We start from the raw sequence: 21,495 nt of genomic DNA, 5'->3' as shown, positions 1-21,495 counted from the left end.
CACTCTTCAGGATGATTTTGGGCAAGGTATCCGTATATTGTTAATGTTCCGTTTATGCTCAAGGGCTCCTGATTAACGACCCTCGCATAACCCTGCTGCTCTTAGCTAGTGACCACGCCATGTCCAAACCCGAACCTGGGGCCCACCATCACCCATATATGTAGTATCAGACGTAAGTACTCCATGCGGCGTATTTGATTTTGTCATTATGAAGCCTGCGTTGGACACTCTCTCCTCTTGGAACCACAAACCGAGAACTGCGGTATGCTTCCGGCACCCGTCGCGTAGTCACATGAGCAAGTTGCTTTTCTCATGCAGTGTTCGAAATTGTCCCGTCTTGGAAAATCTTGTCGCCTCCCATGACCTTAGGCGTTAAAAAGAGGCTTGCAGGCCGCTTTAGAATTATGTTTTTTATAGCTAATATATATGCTCATTCAAGCGGGCTTGTTGCAGGAGCTTAGGCACTGTACCACTGGGGGTACCCACTAAGATAAGTCCATTATAAAGCACTCCATCCCTGGTGTAAGTATGTCGACTCCATGATTCTTGTGCATCTGTGGTACAGCGTGAACATGGGTGTGTAACCCAGGGTGCCGAGAAACTGTTTCAACCGCTCGCGTAGCGATTTCTCCTTTGGTGTCCCATTTGACTGTTGTTCGTACTTGGCTTCGAGGAAGCCTTGCTCTGAGCCTTCTCAGGCGTGATTGGACCCCTGACTTTTAGGTTCAACAAGTTTTGGTTTGTATTCCGGAAGTCAACACACACTGGAATGACAGTCTGGCCAACCACCCAGTATAGAGGAAAAGAGTTTTGGGGAAAATCCAAGTGCTCCGTGCCTGGCCAATGATTTGGCGCCAGTGCGTCACCACAGAAGCAACGAAAGAAAAAGACAGAGACGAATTTGATGTTTCCTTTTCAGAGTTAGTATATGTTGGGAGACGTATGGAGGTGGAGACATTACCAGCAGATCGAGAGGGAAAAATAAGTAACAAGACAGCGCTTGATAGAATGGCGCAAAGTGGAGGCGGTTGGGAAACCTTCAATACTGGTACGTATGCTGCTCAGTAAGCACCAGGAACTCAGCCGAGGGCCCCAGGGGAAAGAAGCGGCATCACGCCCTTGAAGCCAGGGTTGGCGGGATACCAAAGCGAGGTTGTATTGTACGTTGGCCGGGCGGATGAGGAGCAGGCCAACAAGAATGACCCATGGAATCAACCGATTTGAATATAGATATCACGTACATGTGGAGACATTTAGGAGAGTTAATGATCAGCGGGCAAGGGGAAATGAACTATGAGCTTGTGCTCGATAGCCATTTCTCGATCATATCACCGCCATGGGGCCAAGTGCGAGCGCGAGTACGACGATACAGGGCACGTAACATGCGCATGAACAACCAGTTAAATCTGCAATATTCTGGATGCTTCCTCGTCATAGAAATTTGTGCAATAACTAGTTATTTAGCTGTTCAAACGTATGTAAGTGCTCGACCAGTGGGGGAACCGAGCTGGGGAAGGACATTATCATTGGCGACGTGGATCCGAGCGGGACTTCCAGACCATGCCATTCAGCCAAGGAACAAGATGCTATGCATGGTATTGTATCGCCTGATGCTGTCTTCTTTTTGACCTGGGGCTGAATCGCTGGCTCACGCGTCCTCATGTTGTGCGCAGGAGGAGAAATACTCCGAGACAACATGACCTGTCCAGCCGCTTGCAAGGCCTCTTCAACACGCTTGCTACGCTAAATTCGTTGCGTCCGCAAGGCCGGCGTATAAAAGTAGGAGCTATCGTCCTCAGCTTCCTGTCATGGGCCAATGTGTTGTATGTAACGCCGGAAATAATCTTTGTGTCTTCGTTTTCTCGTCTCGTGAGATTTGCATACAGCGGGACTCCTTGTAACTCGTCAACCGCAGGTAGGCAGGCACTTGGGTGTTAAGTGGCATACATATTGTGTCCCCATGTACGTGTGTATGTATGTATGAGTATACATATGCAGGCTTCATGTCGTAACAGCCAACCCAGTCCGTCCCCGCACTGGCCGCGATCGCTCTAACCAGAATCGTGATAATAAATACGACAAGGACTTGACCGGGCTTGGGTTGTTGTTGTTATCTTGTTTGCTGCGCACTCCGTATGTTTCCAAAGGGCCATCAAGCATTTCCGTGCAATTTGTGGACACCGTAACCCGCATACGTACGTGTGTATCGTGCTTCCTCTTTCTTTTCTTTTCTTTCCTTTTCAGCAAGTTCCTTTTTTGCTCGCTCGCTCTTCCATCTGTTTCTTTCCTTTTGTTTTTGTTCGCCTCTGGCAACTTTTCGATCTGGTCCAAGGGCCTGGTTCCGGGGGCTTTTGGCTGTCAGAAAGTGGTGGACACTTGTTCCCCCTGGCCTGCCTCTCTTCCAGCCTCTCTCCCTTTCATCCTGCGTGTCTCTCTCACCCCAGATAGAAAGTTTGATAGCATCCCTCATATCTGAACCAGTGCGTTAGAGTTGCGAGGCTAATCATCATTTGATTGAAACTGGCTCGGGCTCCCTTTTTCGTCTCGTTTCTTTTTCTCGCAGGAAAGAAAAAATTAGATAAATAAAACCTTCTCCTCCACCATTCGTTCTTCCTCGTGTGTCCACTTTGATGATATGACCTAGTTCGAGAAGAAAATCTGGATGTTGGATAAACCGTCGATGTTGTTCACTCAAAGGGCGCCGGCATTCGATGTTTGCCGCCAATCTTTAAATATCAACCTCGGCCGCCAGTTTTCCAATGTTCGCAGCGAGCCTAGCAAGGATAGCAATAACCATAATCTCACCAGCGAGAGCGGCGGCGGGTTTGGAGGTGGGAGGAACAGAAGTGGCTGCTACGAGGTAGCGGATGCGGAGAGCAGCAGCACCGGCAGCAGCAGCAGGGCCGCCAGCGACTCGACAACACCCTCGCCCACGAACCTGACGGCCAACGAGAGCTTCTCCCGTCTGTCCCTCGAAGCTCCCGATGACATCCCGCGGGGGTCGCCTGGTCCCTGGACGTATTCTTCGACAGCCGAGCAGATCTTCTCGACGCGGGTGTTCGCAACAGAGCGCAACACATCAGAGATGGATTCGCCAATGCAGGTGTCCCAGTCACTTAGCTTCACGGTGATATCTTCCCCCGCGTCAGCAATGCTCGAAGAAGACGTCGTTCCCAAGATTGAGGAGATCGAGGACGAAGAAGATGGAACGGTACCGCTTAGTCTCCACCACGGCGAGCCACAGGATGGCAAAAGTGATGACGTCCCTCCATCGCCGACGGCCTGCGTTCCTCGAAAGCGCGGTCGACCACGCAAGCACCCTCCTCCAGTGCCGGGCCAGGCAAAGGTCACCAAGGGCAGATCGAAGACCGGATGCATAACGTGTCGGCGGCGGAAGAAGAAATGCGACGAGACGAAGCCGGCATGTCTGAACTGCCAGAAAAACGCCGTCGTCTGTGAGGGCTATCCGGTCAAGGAGGTGTGGAAGAGCGGGAAGCAGAAGATCGAAGAAGGTGAGCTAAGAATCTGTGTTCATATTACCCTTTTGGGACGTTCCTCGACCAGCGTCCGCCTCCATCCGCCTCAACCTCAACTCGACCCTGAAAGACAACGATCAACATTGCTAACGCTGCCCAAACTACTGCAACAGCCGCCAGGAGACACTCCTTTGCGATTCTTGCCCGCGGCCTGCCGGTCCTCATCGACGGCATCGAGACGGATATCGATAGACGCTTCCTCGACCACTTTGTCAACGACTTCAGCCGAGTCCTCACACTGATCAACGATGACTCCAACCCGTTCAAGGAGATCCTGCTGCCCATGGCTACGCAGCACAAGGGCCTAATGCACTCGTTAATGTGCCTGGCGGGCTCTCATCTCTCTGCCCGAGACCCAGAGCCGATGCTGAAGGAACGGAAACACTACCACTTCCATCGCGCAATCACGAATCTACGAAATACCATTGCCGCCCAATCCTCAGCCTGCGCGTCCTCCTCATCCCCTTCGACCACCGCCTCGACTACGACGACCGAGACTTCGCCAGGATCGTCGAGGGCGAAAGAGTGTCGGGAGAGCCTACCGGTCGAGGATCCCATGATTGCGTCTACGATTGCGCTATGTCTACATACTATCTGTGAGGGAGAGACCAAGGGCGAGTACCGTTCTCATATGGATGCAGCGAGGTACCTTCTGATCACCCAACGACCAAGAAATGAAAAATTCAGGCAGTTTATCGTGGAATTTTTCCAGTACCACGATGTCTCCAACTCGGTGACAACGCTGGATCGACGGCCAGTCTGCTTTGCTGGTGACCTTCGCCTGCCTGACTTTGTCCCCCATGCCCAGGCCGGGGCCCTGCTAGGTATCTTCGATGGCCTGTTCCATTACATATCTGAAATTACGGTCCTCCGGGATAGGATACGGCAACGGATAAACCAAGGCATTGAACCTGCCATCGATTATCAGACGCTCAGCGAAGCAGTTGGAATAGACTCGCAAATTCGTGCGTGGGAGCCCTCCTACCCTGCAGACAACCCCAACTGGCTGGCATCACAGCTGTATAGACAGTCTACCTGGGTGTACCTATACAGAACAATTCGTCCCTCTCGTCCCGACGAGAAGATATCGCAAGTGGTCGACGACGGTCTTCTCTATCTAAACCAACTACCGTTAGACGCCGGTGCATATAGTATTCTCTTGATGCCACTGTTCCTCCTAGGGTGCTCTGCCTTTGAACCTTACCAGCGAGAACGCATCAAAGCTGGATTCGATAGCCTACAGGCCTATTCAAGCCTACGGAACATCACCCCTGCTCTTCGAGTGGTAGAGAAAGTCTGGGATGTTATGGACACAAGCCCAAACCTTAGCTGGGACTGGGAGAAAATCATCGATGACATGAACATGGACTTTTTGATAACATGATTCGCGTCTATGATTGCCCGGCCAACCCAGCTTAGGTATTGGTACTCCTTCAACCGCAGGAATACATAATTGATACATATCCTTGATATCAGCTATGTTCACCACCAATTCACGCCTACATCTTTTAACCAACAATGGCCTTAATGCTTTGCAGTTCCGCGGGAGTTCGGGGAGGAGCATCGCCAAATAATCACTGTTTTATCACCATGTTAGCATGCTGGCGTCTGGTCATTTCGTTTTGCGCTTGACAAAAATATTATCGTCTCCCTGCTATATACTCCTTGGTCCGATCTATCAATGCCTTCTACGGCATTCCTTATTCCTAATTGTGGCCCCCTCACCATGGAGGAACAGGGAGACTTTCAAACCACAACTAACCCATCCGGCCCCGCTAGTGCTTTCACTATATCTGCTTTTCTTAGTCACCGTGTTCAAGGTCCATCGTCCGAAAGTTTGATGAGCAACGAGCCGAACTTCGGATAGCCCACCAAGCCGTCAAGGGGCGTTTGGAATTTAAAGCTGGTCCTCGAACCACATGTTCAAGTGAAGGGTTGACTGTGTAGAGTAGCAACCATTTTTTGTTGTCTGATTTTGGCCTGCCATAGGCTATCCATTGTTAAGGTGTTTGGATCTATATATACATCTATGTTTGTATGCCTTCATATTTCCATTGTGCACTTCGTACCTCCTGCGAGACCAAGTTGGATAAAGTCCTGGGACAGCCGTAAAGGGATCAATCCATCGATGGATGGATCAGTTGCTGTCAACCCTTATATAATCATGTTCTATTTTTATGCCTTCTGCCTGCAATTGGACGGCCCGTCTCCAAGTAAGTGCAGACAAGCGAATTTACTACCGGGATCCTCCTCCCAACCATAAAAGCCACGGCTAATTTGTGCCATCAGATGCTGGGGTTATGCGGCATCGGGCCTTGATCCTGCAAAAGACTTCACTTCGCGCTTGCCAACTCTCACCTTCTCTTTCCATAGATTGTTAACGGCATCCACCGTAGGGGCTCGTGGAAATCCAGGTTGGCCAGAAGATCGTATGCCTAGAATTGCCGTGCAGTTCGCAGCATGCAACGCTGGAGCACGAACCCCTGGGCATATCGACAACACAGCACTCTTTCTTTCACAAGTACGACCAGGAGCCTGGCGCTCGTAATGAAACCAAAGCCGCCCCGGGCGGGGAAAGCCATGGGCTTCACGGAGTACGCAAATCAAGGCCCTTAGTCTCAGAGCTTGACTGTGCTATCTCCTTACAGGGTGAAGTCACCCCGGATTGGAATCCTCAGCTTGTTAATATATCGCTACCTGGAACTGCCTGCAGTGGAGACGGTAACTATGTAATGCTTCCGTTGCTCCGTTGGATCCCATGGGTTTCTGGAAAAAGGGCGCAAATTGCGAACGAAAACGAGCCTGCCGTATTACAGGTCCATGCTCATCCATCGGCGGATCTAGTCGAAGCCTTCGTTTTCGTATTCCGAGCACCTGGTATGAATTTTCTGGAACGCCCATGATTTTGCTCAGGGCATTCAGCTACTCTTTGAGTCCCAGGTCGCTTGGTTCCTAACATGTGGTTCATTGTTGCACCCAAATGCTAGTTACTAGTTATGCGGGCTTCTATGTTTTGGCCTGCTTTGCAGGCTACCCGCGTTCGACAGCGGGTCCCCCAAAAGACGACATTATTAATTGCAAGCCAAAGGGTCTCTGAAGAAACACAGGAGAAACTTGATTGACCACAGAGAGCCCCTGGTTAGAGCAACTACCTGGATCTGGCCGGTAATCACGGATGTTCAAACCTTCCAGGCCCCCACTGCATACATAGTTAGTTAATAGGCGGAATGTAGGTCGGAGTCCCACCTCGGCTCAACGTTGTTTTCCAAATATATAGCTTAGTGATTACCCCAGACGAAGATATTCTCAGTAGAAATATACCATTTATCGATGCATTTGTTCACAGCAAAGGTACTCAAACAGCCCCCGGATAGCTTGTACTCCTGGTGCGAAATGCCTCGAGAACTACTGCGTGCACAACCACGACTATTCGTACTCCGTTGAATCTTGATAACTAGCTGAGATACACTGGTTACACCCGCAATGGTGAATTTACAGTGTAACACCCCAAGCCCTCTGGAAGAGGAGCCCTCCAATCCGTCACTCAATACCAGTGAGACTAAAGAGAAGACAGAAGATGCGGTCCGTCTGCCGAATAGATCTCACCTGTCTCTTCGCGATGTTTGGCCTGTCGACGTTGAAGTGAACAATCTTGGGCTTCATGTTGATACCACACCGTCAATATTTCAGAGCCCGGTAGCGGCAATATGGAATCACCTTTCTCCTCCAAAGCATCGGGCCACGTTCAAAACTGTTCTAGACGGTGTAACTGCCAGTATGCCCCGTGGCACCCTGACAGCCATTATAGGAGGCAGCGGATCTGGAAAAACAAGTTTATTGAATGTCATTGCTGGTCGTATGGGAACCAGCCGCATGAAAGTGTCAGGAGATGTTACTTTTAACTCAAAGGGAAAAATAGATGGCAATCGAAGTGCATATTTAATGCAGCAGGATGTCTTAATACCCACCCTAACAGTGCGGGAGACACTTCAATATTCTGCGGATCTAAGGCTACCTCCGCCTACGACAGCGGAAGAGCGACGTTCCGTGGTTGAAAGAGTAATACTTGAGCTGGGCTTGAAAGACTGTGCCGATACTCGGATTGGAAACTCATCACACAAGGGCTGCAGTGGTGGTGAGAGGAGACGCACAAGCATTGGGGTTCAGATGCTAGGAAACCCTTCGGTGCTATTTTGCGATGAGCCGACGACGGGGCTAGATGCAACGAGTGCCTACCAGGTCGTTAGAAGCCTGAAGAAACTAGCCTTGGATGGCCGAACTATTGTTATCTCCATCCACTCTCCTCGTTCGGAAATTTGGGGACTGTTTGATAAAGTTGTCCTTCTCTCTCGTGGATCGGTACTGTACAGCGGTGACGCAGATGAATCTATCTCACACTTCGAGAGACAGGGATATTCTATACCCCCATTTGTCAATCCTGCAGAGTTCCTGATAGACCTAGCAGCATATGACAACAGAACGTCTGAGGCTGAATTAGCCTCACGAAACCGAGTTGAGAGCCTTAGACTGGCATGGAGTGAAGCTTCGAGGAGAAAGTGCAAGAAAAATGAAACAGTGTCGGCGGATGCACAGCCGGTGTCTAACGCTGGCACACAAGAAAGTGTCGGCTTTACTAGACAATTTTGGGTTCTAACAGCAAGGACTATAAAAATGACTATTCGGGACCCTATGGGGATGACAAGCTGTCTATTCGAGGCAATTGGCATGGCTGTTCTGAACGGCTGGGTGTACTTACAACTTGATGGATCCCTTACCGGTATCAGATCGCGGCAAGGAAGCTTATACACAGCAAGCAGTCTCAACGGGTATATCATTCTATTATACGAGATTTTCCGGCTTACGACTGATATACAACTCTTTGATCGTGAAAGAAGTGAAGGAGTCGTCGGTGTCCCAGCCTTCCTTCTCAGTCGACGGGCCGCGAGATTGTTTCTAGAAGATCTGCCAGTCCCTATACTATTTTCAACTATATTCTACTTCATGGTTGGATACCGGCTGGCTGCCGCCGAGTTCTTTATTTTCCTGGTCCTAAACATACTTACACAGTATACGGCAATTACCTTTGCTGCCGTTTGTATCAGTATTTGCAGACATTTCCCCGGTGCGAGCTTGGCTGGAAACCTCTCTTATACCCTTCAAACAGTGGCCTGCGGGTACTTCGTGCAAGTCAATCAGATTCCCGTATATGTCCGATGGGTTAAATGGTGCGCCTACACCTTTTATGCGTTTAGTGCATTATGTGCCAATGAGTTCATTGGACCTAGCGGCTCCGAAAATGGACAGTTCTATGATTGCCCTTACTCGAAAGATCCTACGGATCCACGGTGCAAGGAATATACCGGCCGATTTATCATCGATAGCCTTGGGATACCTCAAAATTGGATATGGCGTCCGATTGTGGTCCTTGCTTCCTTTGCAATCTTCTTTTATGCCCTCGCCGGTGTCATCTTAAAATTTAACAAAATCGATATCATTGTCGCTCAGCCACGGAATGTGGAGAAAGATCAATCAGTGGGTAAAGAAAAATTCATCGCTCGTCCTCAAGCAGATAGCCGCCAAGTATCTATCAAGCTTGAGAATTATTGTTTAGATATCAAAAAGCGTTCCCTTACTCGCAACGGGTTTCAGATGAAGAACCTAAGCATCATTAAGCCTATTACCACAGAATTCGAACCTGGCAAATTGAATGTTATTATGGGCCCTTCTGGGAGCGGGAAGACATCATTGTTGTGTTCAATCGCAAATCGGTTGCAGGGCTCTATTAGCACACGATACTATGTTGGAGGTGATATGCTATACAATGATGCTAGGCCTTCAAAGGATGTCGTCAGATCCGTTACCTCCTTTGTCACACAAGACGACGATGCTTTGATGCCGTCGTTAACTGTCCGAGAATCATTGCAATTTGCTGCCGGCTTGCGACTGCCATCGTGGATGTCAACAGATGAGAAGAACCGACGAGCAGAGGTAATGTTGTTGAAGATGGGCCTGAAAGACTGTGCAAATAACCTAATTGGCAGCGACTTGATTAAAGGAATCAGTGGTGGCGAGAAGAGAAGAGTCTCTATTGCTATCCAAATTCTCACAGACCCAAAAATTCTACTGCTTGATGAACCAACGTCGGGTTTGGACGTCTTCACTGCTACATCCATTATTGAAGTCTTGAACGGGTTAGCTGCGGAAGGCAGAACTCTCATTCTGACGATACATCAATCAAGATCGGATATTTTCCAATACTTCTCCAATGTGCTTTTGATTGCAAGAGGAGGATACCCTGTTTACGCTGGCAGCGGTGGAAATATGCTACCTCATTTTGAGTCACTTGGATACGAATGTCCTCAGACTACCAACCCAACTGATTTTGCCCTTGACTTGATTACTGTGGATTTACAAGCGAAATCAAAAGAGACGGCCACTCGGGCCAAAGTACAACGCCTGATCGATAGTTGGGGGATTAGCCCCCAGAAAGGCAGAGAAGCAGGGCCACCCATGATTGCAGCACCGGCTGAATTGGGTAGCTTGAAGAGAAAGCCTACTGCGTTTCCCGCTATGTTTGTACTGGTCCTTCAAAGGTCGGCAATTAACTTGAGAAGACAGCCGTATCTACTCTTGGCACGTACCATGCAGGTGATTGGTGTTGCAATAATCATGGCACTGTTTTTTGCGCCACTGAAAGATGACTATGCAGCAGTGCAGTCAAGGATGGGAGCTGTGCAGCAGATTACGGCCTTATACTTCGTTGGTAAGTTTCTACTGCTATTGCTCTACTAATAAAATTACTAACATTCTATGTAGGAATGCTTCAAAACATTGCCATCTACCCCTATGAACGAGATGTATTCTACCGCGAGGAGAGTGACGATTGCTATTCTACTGAAGCATTTATCTTACAGTACACCACACTGGAAGTTCCATTTGAGATAATATCGTCTCTATTATATGGTATTATCTCTGCCTATGCTATTGGTGTAAGGCGAACGGCGACCATGCTATTTGTCTCATCATTCAACGCCTTCTGCATCACTAGTTGCGGCGAATCGCTTGGAATTATGTTTTGCACTCTATTCTCCCACGTTGGATTTTCGGTCAACATTACCTCCATAGTGCTATCGATAGCCACAGTCTTAGGTGGCGTGATGAGCCTTAATATCCCCTCGGTTTTGCAGGCGGTAAACCATCTTTCCCCCGTTAAATACTCTATTTCCAACCTGGCGCCTTACTCCATGAATGGACGCACATTTACCTGCACCGACAATCAACGTCTCCCTAATGGGCATTGTCCAATCGAGACGGGCGAGCAAGTCCTCTTACTCTACAATCTAGATAAGGACCCAAAGATCAACCTTGTAGCCCTTGGCATATGCGTGGTCAGCTATAGGTTGGTTGCATATACCTTGATTAAGATTGTCCGAAGCCGTACAGTTTGGGCGAACATACGTGGAAGACTGTCAAAAGCCCAGAGGAATACCAAGGACTGCAAAGAATAGACAGCTAGAAAACGTAAGTTTGTATTTTATACATTTTATTGATATAGTAATAATTTAGCTACAACGTTCCATGATGAAATCGAGACTTCGCCGTTGATTTCTTTTGTCTATGATCTCATGAAGGCAAACTTTAAGGTTTAGTTAAATGAGTGGGGATGACGTGCTTGACCATGTGGGAAATGCTTAGATAAACTTTAAACAGGTGGGCGGCGACCTTTCTTTCCTGCTTGTTTCTACTTGGAAATGGAATCAGAAATGGCTTTTGGTACGTCCGCGGACGATTTGATTGTGTTTCTATATACAAAAATATCGCTCTACCAAAACTCCTTTTTGCTCCATTTTCTGTCTGTATAACTGATCCGGCCGGAATCAGAAAACACAAAATCAAAACCAACAAAACATAGCTCATGGTGTAGTTGAAGGGGGTAATTATATGTGTTTTTTATGTGGAACGTATCAAAAATCCCATCCAGAAAATCAAAACACCAAAAATTTTGTCGTCATGATCATCGTTGCTTATTTAAGCCGTGCTGTGGTGAGGTATTCAATTTACTCTGGACGAGCATGTGGATGGCGAGGGCGGTCGGTAGCCTTCTCCACAGGCTTGAACATCTTTCTGGGGCCGGCAGAACCACCACCAGCACAGAGCACAACATTGAGGTCTGTCTCCATAGGACAACCGTGAGTAGCGTGGTCATCCTTTGGCTTGTTGTAAGCCGCCTTGCACTCTTTGACTCCTCCCTCACAGACGACTGCGGGACAGCTGGCGTCGGTTGGGTGGATGCTGACGCCACCCTCCGAGAATGGATAGCCATCAATGTTGGATAAATCGTAGAAAATTTGAGGGTCTTTGAGCGTGTACTCGAACTGCGATATATCCTTATGGTTCTTGTTGGTAGCCATCTTAATAGAGATGCCACCCCCATTGCGGTTGGTACGGTATTTCTCTGAGTGAGTTTCACCGTCCTTGAGGGTGATCATCTTCTCTCCAGCCGAGTCAGCGATTGACCAGAGGTAGACATCTTTACCGCAGGCGTTCTGAACGTTGGCAGTGCCGCCGTTACCACCTGCAAGAGCAGATGAGACGAAACCGAGGACAGAGACGCCGAAGATTGGAACAGTTGTAAAGAAACGCATTTTGGTTTTCGAAGATGGAATTTCGTCAAAAATTAAATATAAAATAGTGAGTGTGTATAAGAGCTCTTAAGGATGTAAAAGGGCAGTAAAGACTGACTCTTATATATGTATATATCGGTTGAGGTCAAAAGAATGTGATGTTGGAAAAAAGTCGATGATGACATTGAGGGATGGTTAAAGGGGTATATATAGGCAAATACCTCCCATAACCACGGTTCAACATGACAGAAATAATCTTAAAGGAAGGCCTAGACACCATTCGAATCCCAACATTATCCACCAATATAATCGAACAACCAAACTTGAGATTGACTAAAGAGAAGCGCTCTTGCCACGGCAGGGATCTGTTCCAAGGAAACTATATTGATGAAAGTTCAGGAACAAGGGGTGCGGCTTTTGGTATTGGTGGGATGGAAAAATTACGAAAGGTCAAAGGAGCCAAAGGGAAGCCAAAGGGAGCCCAAGTGGAATATGACGCTGACGGTGGTGGTGGTGGTGGCGGGGGGAGGGTGGATTTGTTACCATAGACCGCTTCTCGGATCTCTTCCTGAAATCGGGAGAGAAGTATTACTGTAACATTGGGAATCCTCAGGTGAGAGTAAGTATTACTGTGCTTCCATGCCTCGGGATAGATGCCTGGAACCCAGAACCATCTGCAGATGTGGATAGGTCAAATTGACGAAGTGTGTGTGGGGATACAGCAATACAAAGGCATTCTTTAGGACCTTCCTGGTTCTAGGCACCAAATTAGGGGTATTAACGCTCTATTCCAGATTATCCGTTGCCATTGAGAGTAATAATTTCTTTCCTGCTATTGAATGGCGGTCTTTGTATAAACCTTTATTGTCGTCGTAGGCCATAAGGAGTATAAAGAACACGATCAAACGGGTGCTACCCCAGAAGCCGCATTTCGCGGCTGTCGGTGCGTGGCGGGTATGCTGGCCCCTCTGTGGGAAGGCCTTTGAGAGCCCACCAAGAGACCCATATCGGCTGGATGAAAGATGACTGTCTAGACCTGACATCCATATTCAAGGAATCACTTGCTGGAAGTTGGCCCTCGTATATTGCTGTGGGTGGTGGGGTTTCGCCATGACCACCCCTGCATAACCAGCACAGATCCCCTGCGCTGCAAAAGCCGCCTGGGATGCTGACATTACATACTTACGTATACCTGTTATCCACCTGCTTTTTTCCCTCATCTTCCGAAAGCTTCTAATTTTCTTCGTGGCCTTTGATGTAGTTATCAAGCTTTTTCGAGTGTGTACGTAACTAGTGATGACATTACATAAGCAATTGACCTCGGAGTTCTGCCGCGGTTGGAGGTACAATACGATCCTGGGGCCGCTCGCTGCCATCTGGTAGGGAAAAATACATCGAAATGGTACGTAGGAAATGAGGTTTGGTGGGGAGTCAACGTGAGTCAGAGAATGCGAGGTATGGAATAGCTAAGAAGGCACAATAAATGGACAATTTTTCTCTGGAAGATAGCCGGGCGTAAGGCAGTACAGCTACCAGTATGATGGTCGTAGCCCTGCCAATCCAGACAAAGTGCTTTCCACTCCGGCACCAACAGCACCTGCGACAGAACCATCGTCTTTCTTCCGGTGGCCGCCTAGTTCAATATTGATCTGTCGATGCAAATGAACTAGCCAATCAACATAACTCTGTGCCTCATTATTTCTGTCCTCCAATAGCATTCGTGCAAATTCATATTCGGACCCATCAATACCCTGCCTGGCCAGCTGTATAGTCATGGCCTTCGAGCCGCGGACAGTACTTAGATATTGCAGGATATTGCGTACCTGCGCATTCAGTTGCGTTTCTAGAACTGGGATAGCTGACGTATTTGGGTCGATGGATTTAAGGGACGTGTGGCCTGGGCCGAACAGATCCTCAAGCAGGTTAGGGGAGACAAGTGCATGAATCCAGAGGATACATATTTGTCCATTATCCACGATGTAGACACCTCCGTCTTCAATTTTGGAGAACGACGCTCGCTGGCTTGGTGGCACTTGTAATTGCCCATGCTCATTGGAAAACCCATCCTTAGGATCTAAGTTATGAATTGGAATTATCCGAGGGTACAGGTAGAGAGAAAGCTCACGGCACCCAAAGGAGCGGAGCATTCGGACATCGTGAACACGCCGGTCAGAGGGTTCATGGCCACCTATTGAGATACGAGGTACCACGTTAGTTGCCTTGGAAAAACCCTAGTGCATGTTTAGGCCGAGAGTGGCCTTACCTTTGAATGCACGAGACTTTAGCAAGCTCAGCATGTACATTGAAAATTCCTGTATATATTCGGGCAGCACCAACTGGCCGGGAGGATGCGACAATGAAAAGTTCTTGCGGTAGCTTGCTAGAATATCGATACTCTTCTCTGTGAGACTAGCCCGGACTTCCGACAGGGCCTTTTCAGGAATCTTGGAAGCAGCTAAAGGCGGCACATTAGCAACGATGATATTCAACATATGAGAAGTAAGATAAGCCCACCTTCTTTAGCAAGAATAGAAACAATGGCATCTTGGTCAAGGGACTTCATGGTCTCCATTCCACCATCGTTGACAGCTGCTACGATATTTATACACCTAACACGCCGCTGCCCGTTACCAGCAGTATAGAGAAGCGCTGCCTGGAAATGGGCGTCCAATTTCGGGTCAAGTTTACCATCGTAAGTGAACATGATGCCAAATGCTTTATCAGAATCAATACTTCCCATTTCAAGATCTGAGGCAAATGTATGCTGGAGGAAGTTACCATGATACGACGAGATTTGGAGACCGTTTGAACATCGGACCTTCAAAAGGGCCTGATAACCAGTTTCTCGGGTAATGGAGTGAGAAATTTCCCTAGAAAGTTTCTGGATATCGCGGGGAGCATGGAAATTAGGGTAAAAAAACATTTCTCCTCCAGCAACAGCAGATACATGTCCTAATATAATGAGTTAATGTAAACAAAACAAAGGCGGAAATGCGAGATCAACTTACCAATCGTTGCGATGTCCATATAGGTCCCACCGCCAGCTGCTATGAAGAAATCGACACCAATACCAGTTTCTGCCGCTTTTGTGGCCGTTTTCTTCCACTCGACATGCTCTGTAGTAAAGAGCTTCCTTTCGGCATCAGTCCCAGGGCCCATTCCTTGATCCCTCATAAAGAGACGCCCTGGGCCCCAGGTAGGAAGGCAGCTCAACGAACAGACAATCTTTCCTCCTGTTGACTCCAAGGCACATAAAGCGGAGTTTAACGTGGGCAGGAGGGCTGGCTCTGGGTATTTAATGAACGAAAATAGTGTGGGTATTTGCGTCAAGAGTGATGATATAACATGCCTGAGATGCGGTTAGTGCTTATTGTAGATCCCGAAGCAAATAGGATAAACAAACTTCGACTCATATGGATCAGCAAACAGTCCTTCGCTCAAAGGAACGAATGGATCTTCCAAATCCGGCATGACAATCATTTGTGCCTGTTCTAACTGGGGCTATAACCATTGGAATTAGTTCAAAAATTTCACTTGTCGAAAAGTACAAGGGACTCAAGATCACATACACTCAAATTGTAAAAATGGACTTCCTTGTCAAAAGTGATGATTCCGATCTTAGACCCCTCTGGTAGCTTCCTAAAGGGTTTGGATTCGCCATCTTCTGTAGTTTCAGGTTCTTCATCTCTATCCGCTCCGTACAGGGCAGATAATAAGCCATCGCAACATGCTTCTAAAAATCCCCGAGATATAGCCTCCTGTGAAACATCCAGAAGGAACAACCAACGCAAGCCCACAGGTTCTCTACTCCAGTATTCCTTGGGGACCAAGAATTCAACAGTCCCTTGCATCAATTCTGGGCGGTGTATCCGATCCACACGCACGCCGGAAGGATCAAGTGGCGCATAGTATTCAGGAGCAACCTCGTTAGGGAATGTACACATGTTGCAAATAAACTTATTTCCGCCAGATCGGAAAGTCATGAACGGATTAATGTAAGCCCTGCACCTTCGACACCGAGGAGGTCCAGCATCTCCGAAGTCCAAAATAGGGACGGGTTGCTCTGCCTCGTCAAGTGCAGCAAGAGGTTGCAATATAAGACCTAACGGGAGTGAGGTTGAAGCAAGAGCCTCTGCGGTAGAAGGAATATTATTTATGGTCAGTCGAGCAAACTTTGGCGATGAGTTGCCTTGGTCGTGGGCAACGAATGGGACCGTGGATGGCGGGGGGACATGCCGTTCCATAGTTGGATAGGTATGTTCAAGATAATATTGAGCAGGAACATCACGAGACCGTGGAACACTGGGTATCTGTTCTGGATCAACCTTGCCTTGCGTTGGTACAGAGCCATCTCCAACAATGCTGGAGTTCCTTTGCTGCTGCGTCTGGGGTGAGCCAAAGCCACCATGCAGTGGAGCTACGTGCGGGCTTTGTTGGTTGAGGAATTGTGATGGCTGCTGGGTAGAGCCCGGAGGCATGCCATTAAACGGTTGGGACGACCCTGCTGGAGCTCCAAACTCATGATGCGCATGTCTATCCTTCTTCTTATGTGCCCTAGTAGTCCCACCGGCGGACGATGGTGGCCCTCCCGCAGCAATTCCTAGTCCACCCATTTGAGCAGTTAAGCCGTGCATCCCTGACTGCATGTCCGTTGGAGAGTGAACATGCCCCTGGGGTGATGGGTAACCTGCTGAAGGTGAGGGATACGGCGGGGATTGGGCAAAGTCATGAGGCTGCTGTTGGTATGCTTGCTGAGGAGCACCTCCACTCTGCACATATCCTGATGGAGGTTGTGCAACTGGAGGTACGAACTGAGGAGCTGCAGGCTCAGTCCGTATCTGCGATTTCATTCTCTCATTCTCTGGCACGGCACCGTCACCTAGGTTATGGTACATCGAGAAGTCGGCCATTTTGATAGCTTCCTACACGCGTAAGGAGGGGAATGTGGAGGGTAGTATAGGATGGACAGGCGTGGCGATAAATCTGCTGCGGCGTTTCCGCGGTCAAAGTTGTGCTATATCATAACAATTCATATCTCAATTGATTCGTAACAAGAACAGCCACTCCCCTTTCTCTTAGCATCGAAACTCCGTCGTCAAAACTGACCAGATCGTTCAATCTTCAGAAAAGGCCCTCGGTACGGAGTTTCTATTTAGCCGGAGAAGAATTCTCACGTGATTATCTACTTTCGACCTCCTTAGTCTCGTCTCTGATATACTTGCCTGGTTACTCATACTGTTGGCCTTCGATTCTCGAGAGAATCTTCCTTGTAATTATGGGACACTGTTCAAAGGTGCCGCTGAAATAATATTCAAAATATTTATCCGTTCGTGTATTAAAAATTACTTTGCCTGCAGCTAGACATGGCAAACAACCTCTATTCCGAACGCCAGAAAGAGGGAAAAAATGACTATTACTGTCAAAGTCCGCATAGAAGTCTTATAGCGGTCCCTAGAGAAAGAACTTGAGATATATACACGATTACCAACGGATCTATATGCCGTTGACATACCCAATAGGTGATAAACGCCAGAAGAATCAGAGACTATTCTCTTTCAGACACCAAGGCTGCCATACGGCCCCGTGTCGAAATCATCCGACGGAACTTCTTCAAGGAGGTCCTTGGTGCGGGGACCGGTGTATCGCCTAGTGAATGTTAGCCTGGCATTCCCGACGAGGTTATTGTTTCTGAAAGGGGGAGAAATTTCGTACTTTCCAGCAGATAGCCACCACCACGAAAGCGCAAAAAGTGCAATAAAAGCCACTACAACACTAGCATAATTCCTAGATTCCGTGTCAGCTCGAAATCGATATCAGAAAGGGTATATGAGATTGCATACATATTCTGCGGCGTTACGGGCTGAATTGGAGGGAAAAACAGGACAACGCTGATAAAGAGCACCCAAACAATGGAAATCCAGTTTATGGTAGCCCCCCAGCTGCCGAGGGTAAAGGGTCCCTCGATGAATTTCACTTTGTTCTTGTATAAACGATGTGCTAGAATGACACCGATATAGGAAAGGTCCAGGCATGGGGCAGTGATGCTAAAGATCGATGAGGCGGTTTCGGTAGAGCCTATAGCGATACAGTTGAGGCATATGGAAAAGAAAACAACAAACCACACCGCGTTTACCGGGGTGAGAGTATATGGGTTTACTTTTGCCAATGCCCTATTATATCCCTTTCGTTAGTTACTTCCGTCTTATTGTTGGTTTTGGCACGATCAACGGTGAGTTTCCCTTACTTTGAAAACGGCAAGGCGTTGTCACGAGCAAAAGCGTATGCCATTCTGGTATCTGCCAACATAGCAGAGCAGCCTGTGAAGAACTGCACGAGAACAGCAAAAGACCACATAATTGTGCCGCCTGTCTTACCACCAGCGTCGAGAAAGATCTGTGCGGCAGGGAGACCGGTTGGTGACTTGAGAACAGCCTCAAGGTCAGTTATGCAAAAGCACATAGTGACGGTCAACATCCATCCAAAAGCTCCAGATACCACAACTGCAGTCTGGATGGCGACCGGACCTCTGATAGCTGCGTCATGGGTTTCCTCTGACATGCTAATCAATATACTGTTAGTAAACGCGTGCTAGGCGGGCTTGGTGCACTTTTCGGGTAGATGGACATCTTACTGAGTAGTTCCGTCATAGTCCGTCATCGTCCAAGCAACGGCAATGAAACCGAGAAGGAAAGAAAAAGCCTTTGAGTGCCATCCAGATCCGTCCGTGACGTTGGTGAATACCCAGGAGGCTGGCTGCTTGTTTGGAGTAAGAACAAGAAGGGCAATGCATATCCCAATTGATGCGAGGACTGCACATGTTAGCTCGGTAATTTTAAAACGCAGAGGGTGGCATATATGCATCACATACTATTTATCGGAGCGAACCAAAGAATAATTCGGTGCAAGCTCTTTGTTGTTAAAGAGCAGATAATACCCATTATGCAAAGAAGTGCAATTGAAAGTAGTACAGTCTGAAGGGCAGTCCTATCGCACGCTGTTAATTGTTCTGTTCCTACCATAACAGGAGCCACTGTATAGATACCCTGAATGCATAAAACTTACGGTTTAAAGGAATAATTGCCTTCATCATCCAGGGTCGAGTTCATACTGGCAGCAGCCAGTAACATCTGGCTTACTGTGTAGGCAACGCTTGAAACACCAGCAGTTTGACCCAATAAATTACACCAACCTTGAATCCAGGCAAATATTGGGACTTGGTCTTTTGGGACTACATGTTTAGTCACAAAATACATCCCTCCTGCCGTAGGATAAGCAGACACCAGCTCTGCCACCGATGATCCAATGCACATTGCCATTATCGAACCAATTAACCAACACCATACGGCTGTTGCAGGTCCTCCTGCGCTGAGTGGCTGACCAAAAGTTGCTGGTACGGACCCTAACACCCCTAATATCGAAATTGCATAGGATATCGTTGACCATTTTGAGAATTCCCGTCTCATTTCCTGGAGAAATTCATGTTAGACCAGCCAGTCACTGTTTTCTCGACAGAGCTACCCTGTGTTATTCGCCATTCTTGTACTGATGATACGTCGAAAGAAAAGTCGCTCCGTACTTGTTTATACCCAATCCTGGCCAACAGCCGCTCATCGTCATCCTGAATTGTCGCCATTGGGGAAGAAGTAACAGAGCTAATCCCACTATCAGCGAATTTTTTGTCACTAGATCCTTTACGATCTTTCTTTGGTGATGTCTGAGAAGCAGCTGTTAGACTCGAATCCATCATAGCGGCAATTTATTGTTCCTTTGGGTCTGTGGTTCAAAAGTGCATTGCGCTAGGTATACCGTCTAGCACCTGCATATATTGGTATCCTCTCGCAGAAACAAAACGAAAAATAAATATCAATAACTGCGGAATAAACTTTTGTGATGCAGGAGAATGCTTGCGACAATCTTTTCCCTCAACCTGTGGAATAGTTATACAGGCATGAACAGAAAGATGCGTAATGCAGAATTATAGTAAGAAAAAGCTCTCCGCATTCCCCAGGAAAATTGAGAAAGCGAAGAAGAGTCAATTCTGGGTACAGGCTTGGTTCATATAGAATCCAACGTACCTCTTGAGTGGACCAAGGACTTGCGGTCACTTCGGGGCTTGATCCCTGCTTGTTCCCGCTCCCCTTTTAACTGTGGCACATCCGGCGAAAGATCAGGCTTAGAACTTGCTCTCGGAAAGACAAAACAGCTCCAGGCAATCAACTAGCAGCCGGGGATAAGTCTTCCAGAAACAGAGCTTTTAATTATTAACCTTTCTACCATAGCAAACAAAGTTCGAATGGGTATATATAGTAGATACTTCAGCGCACAAGTAAAATTATCCCTGATGTGGGTAGTTAAGCAGCTTTGCTTTCTGCGAACAGTTAGAAAGGTAGATAGAATGGGGATATTTGGCCGTTTGGCAAGCGTTATACGGAGTACACGAGACGCATCAAATAGACTTGAAACTAGATAGTCAAGTAATGCCTCTAGAACAATAGCGAGTTGTTCCGACTCCCCCGGGGAAATGTAGAATACTCACTTGTTTTAGAAAAGTAATTCATGTAAAAATTCTGTGTCCGCTATTCACAAAGTCATGACCCCCTTGCAATGTGGCCAGGTTAATGTTGCAGGGTACAGCAAGTTTAAAGAAGATCAACCAGATTACCGGATATTCCCTGGTTCCTTGTCGTGGTTCGTTTTCCCTCCGCTTGTCTGGGAAGACGACTACGGGTATTTGCCAGCGAGCTGTGTTGTTGATGGAAGTTGGGCGTAACCTGAGCGCGGTGCCTAGCTACGCCATGACCGCCTTCGCCGTCGGACTCCATCTTGTTCACGAAAGCCGGACAGCCAACTGGAGATCTGGATACAAAGTTGTATTTCCGTTCTGTTTGAAACGGACGAGATAGACAGTTTGTCTTCAGCACGTGGGTCAAGGGTGCAATTTTAGATCGCCAACATCGTTTGCGTGGCTTGATATAAACAGCCGTAACTATCCCTGCTAGTTGACGAGGAGTTCGCTACTTTAACGCGGAGGGCGGGCCAAGATATCACCAGCATTCGAATCATCCTTCTGTCGTACAGCGAATTAAATTGGGTGGGGATACAGTTTTTAGTTTTGGTCGTCCATGTAAGCCGCTTCTTCCGAGCGTCCAAGTGTCCTCGATTATCCTCTGCCTGGTTGTAATATATTTCATCTCGTGGTGTCCTATATTCTGTTTGGCGAGGGAAGATATTAATGAAGGTTTGTCAAGCAAGATGTCGGTATAGGTTGCAGAGCAAAGCTAAGTAAATGTTAGATCTTTTTTTCAAAGTCACCCATCACTGCCGTTGGTTCTTGG

At 47.8% G+C, this 21,495-nt stretch overlaps 8 protein-coding genes across 8 annotated transcripts; 5 read left to right on the top strand and 3 right to left on the bottom strand.

Moving 5' to 3' along the window:
- Window positions 1-843: 843 nt before the first annotated feature.
- Window positions 844-1,700, top strand: MGYG_00582 (hypothetical protein; the record flags this gene model as incomplete). Its single annotated transcript, XM_003176445.1, has 3 exons — window positions 844-1,064; window positions 1,274-1,478; window positions 1,674-1,700. The coding sequence occupies 3 exons, from the start codon at window positions 844-846 to the stop codon at window positions 1,698-1,700; spliced, it is 453 nt and encodes a 150-aa protein (XP_003176493.1).
- Window positions 1,701-2,680: 980 nt separating this feature from the next.
- Window positions 2,681-4,920, top strand: MGYG_00581 (OefC protein; the record flags this gene model as incomplete). Its single annotated transcript, XM_003176444.1, has 2 exons — window positions 2,681-3,512; window positions 3,650-4,920. The coding sequence occupies 2 exons, from the start codon at window positions 2,681-2,683 to the stop codon at window positions 4,918-4,920; spliced, it is 2,103 nt and encodes a 700-aa protein (XP_003176492.1).
- Window positions 4,921-5,713: 793 nt separating this feature from the next.
- MGYG_00580 (hypothetical protein) lies at window positions 5,714-6,439 on the top strand (the record flags this gene model as incomplete). The annotated part of the gene is made up of 2 exons (XM_003176443.1): window positions 5,714-5,749; window positions 5,933-6,439. The coding sequence occupies 2 exons, from the start codon at window positions 5,714-5,716 to the stop codon at window positions 6,437-6,439; spliced, it is 543 nt and encodes a 180-aa protein (XP_003176491.1).
- Window positions 6,440-7,019: 580 nt separating this feature from the next.
- Window positions 7,020-11,044, top strand: MGYG_00579 (hypothetical protein; the record flags this gene model as incomplete). The annotated part of the gene is made up of 2 exons (XM_003176442.1): window positions 7,020-10,299; window positions 10,353-11,044. The coding sequence occupies 2 exons, from the start codon at window positions 7,020-7,022 to the stop codon at window positions 11,042-11,044; spliced, it is 3,972 nt and encodes a 1,323-aa protein (XP_003176490.1).
- Window positions 11,045-11,593: 549 nt separating this feature from the next.
- MGYG_00578 (hypothetical protein) lies at window positions 11,594-12,181 on the bottom strand (the record flags this gene model as incomplete). The annotated part of the gene is made up of 1 exon (XM_003176441.1): window positions 11,594-12,181. The coding sequence occupies one exon, from the start codon at window positions 12,179-12,181 to the stop codon at window positions 11,594-11,596; it is 588 nt and encodes a 195-aa protein (XP_003176489.1).
- A 221-nt stretch (window positions 12,182-12,402) lies between these two features.
- MGYG_00577 (hypothetical protein) lies at window positions 12,403-12,708 on the top strand (the record flags this gene model as incomplete). The annotated part of the gene is made up of 1 exon (XM_003176440.1): window positions 12,403-12,708. The coding sequence occupies one exon, from the start codon at window positions 12,403-12,405 to the stop codon at window positions 12,706-12,708; it is 306 nt and encodes a 101-aa protein (XP_003176488.1).
- Window positions 12,709-13,689: 981 nt separating this feature from the next.
- MGYG_00576 (transporter sec-24) lies at window positions 13,690-17,070 on the bottom strand (the record flags this gene model as incomplete). The annotated part of the gene is made up of 6 exons (XM_003176439.1): window positions 13,690-14,348; window positions 14,424-14,615; window positions 14,675-15,112; window positions 15,169-15,509; window positions 15,564-15,661; window positions 15,730-17,070. The coding sequence occupies 6 exons, from the start codon at window positions 17,068-17,070 to the stop codon at window positions 13,690-13,692; spliced, it is 3,069 nt and encodes a 1,022-aa protein (XP_003176487.1).
- A 645-nt stretch (window positions 17,071-17,715) lies between these two features.
- Window positions 17,716-19,907, bottom strand: MGYG_00575 (amino acid permease 2; the record flags this gene model as incomplete). Its single annotated transcript, XM_003176438.1, has 8 exons — window positions 17,716-17,806; window positions 17,873-17,944; window positions 18,001-18,330; window positions 18,405-18,719; window positions 18,792-18,969; window positions 19,029-19,144; window positions 19,223-19,626; window positions 19,737-19,907. The coding sequence occupies 8 exons, from the start codon at window positions 19,905-19,907 to the stop codon at window positions 17,716-17,718; spliced, it is 1,677 nt and encodes a 558-aa protein (XP_003176486.1).
- Between the last annotated feature and the right edge of the window lie 1,588 nt (window positions 19,908-21,495).

This window comes from Nannizzia gypsea, genomic scaffold (genome assembly GCF_000150975.2).
Source record: "Nannizzia gypsea CBS 118893 supercont1.1 genomic scaffold, whole genome shotgun sequence".
In the NCBI taxonomy this organism is placed as follows: Eukaryota; Fungi; Ascomycota; class Eurotiomycetes; order Onygenales; family Arthrodermataceae; genus Nannizzia; species Nannizzia gypsea.
The sequence above is the reverse complement of the archived record's forward strand: the minus strand, read 5'-3'. Positions and strand labels throughout refer to the sequence as shown.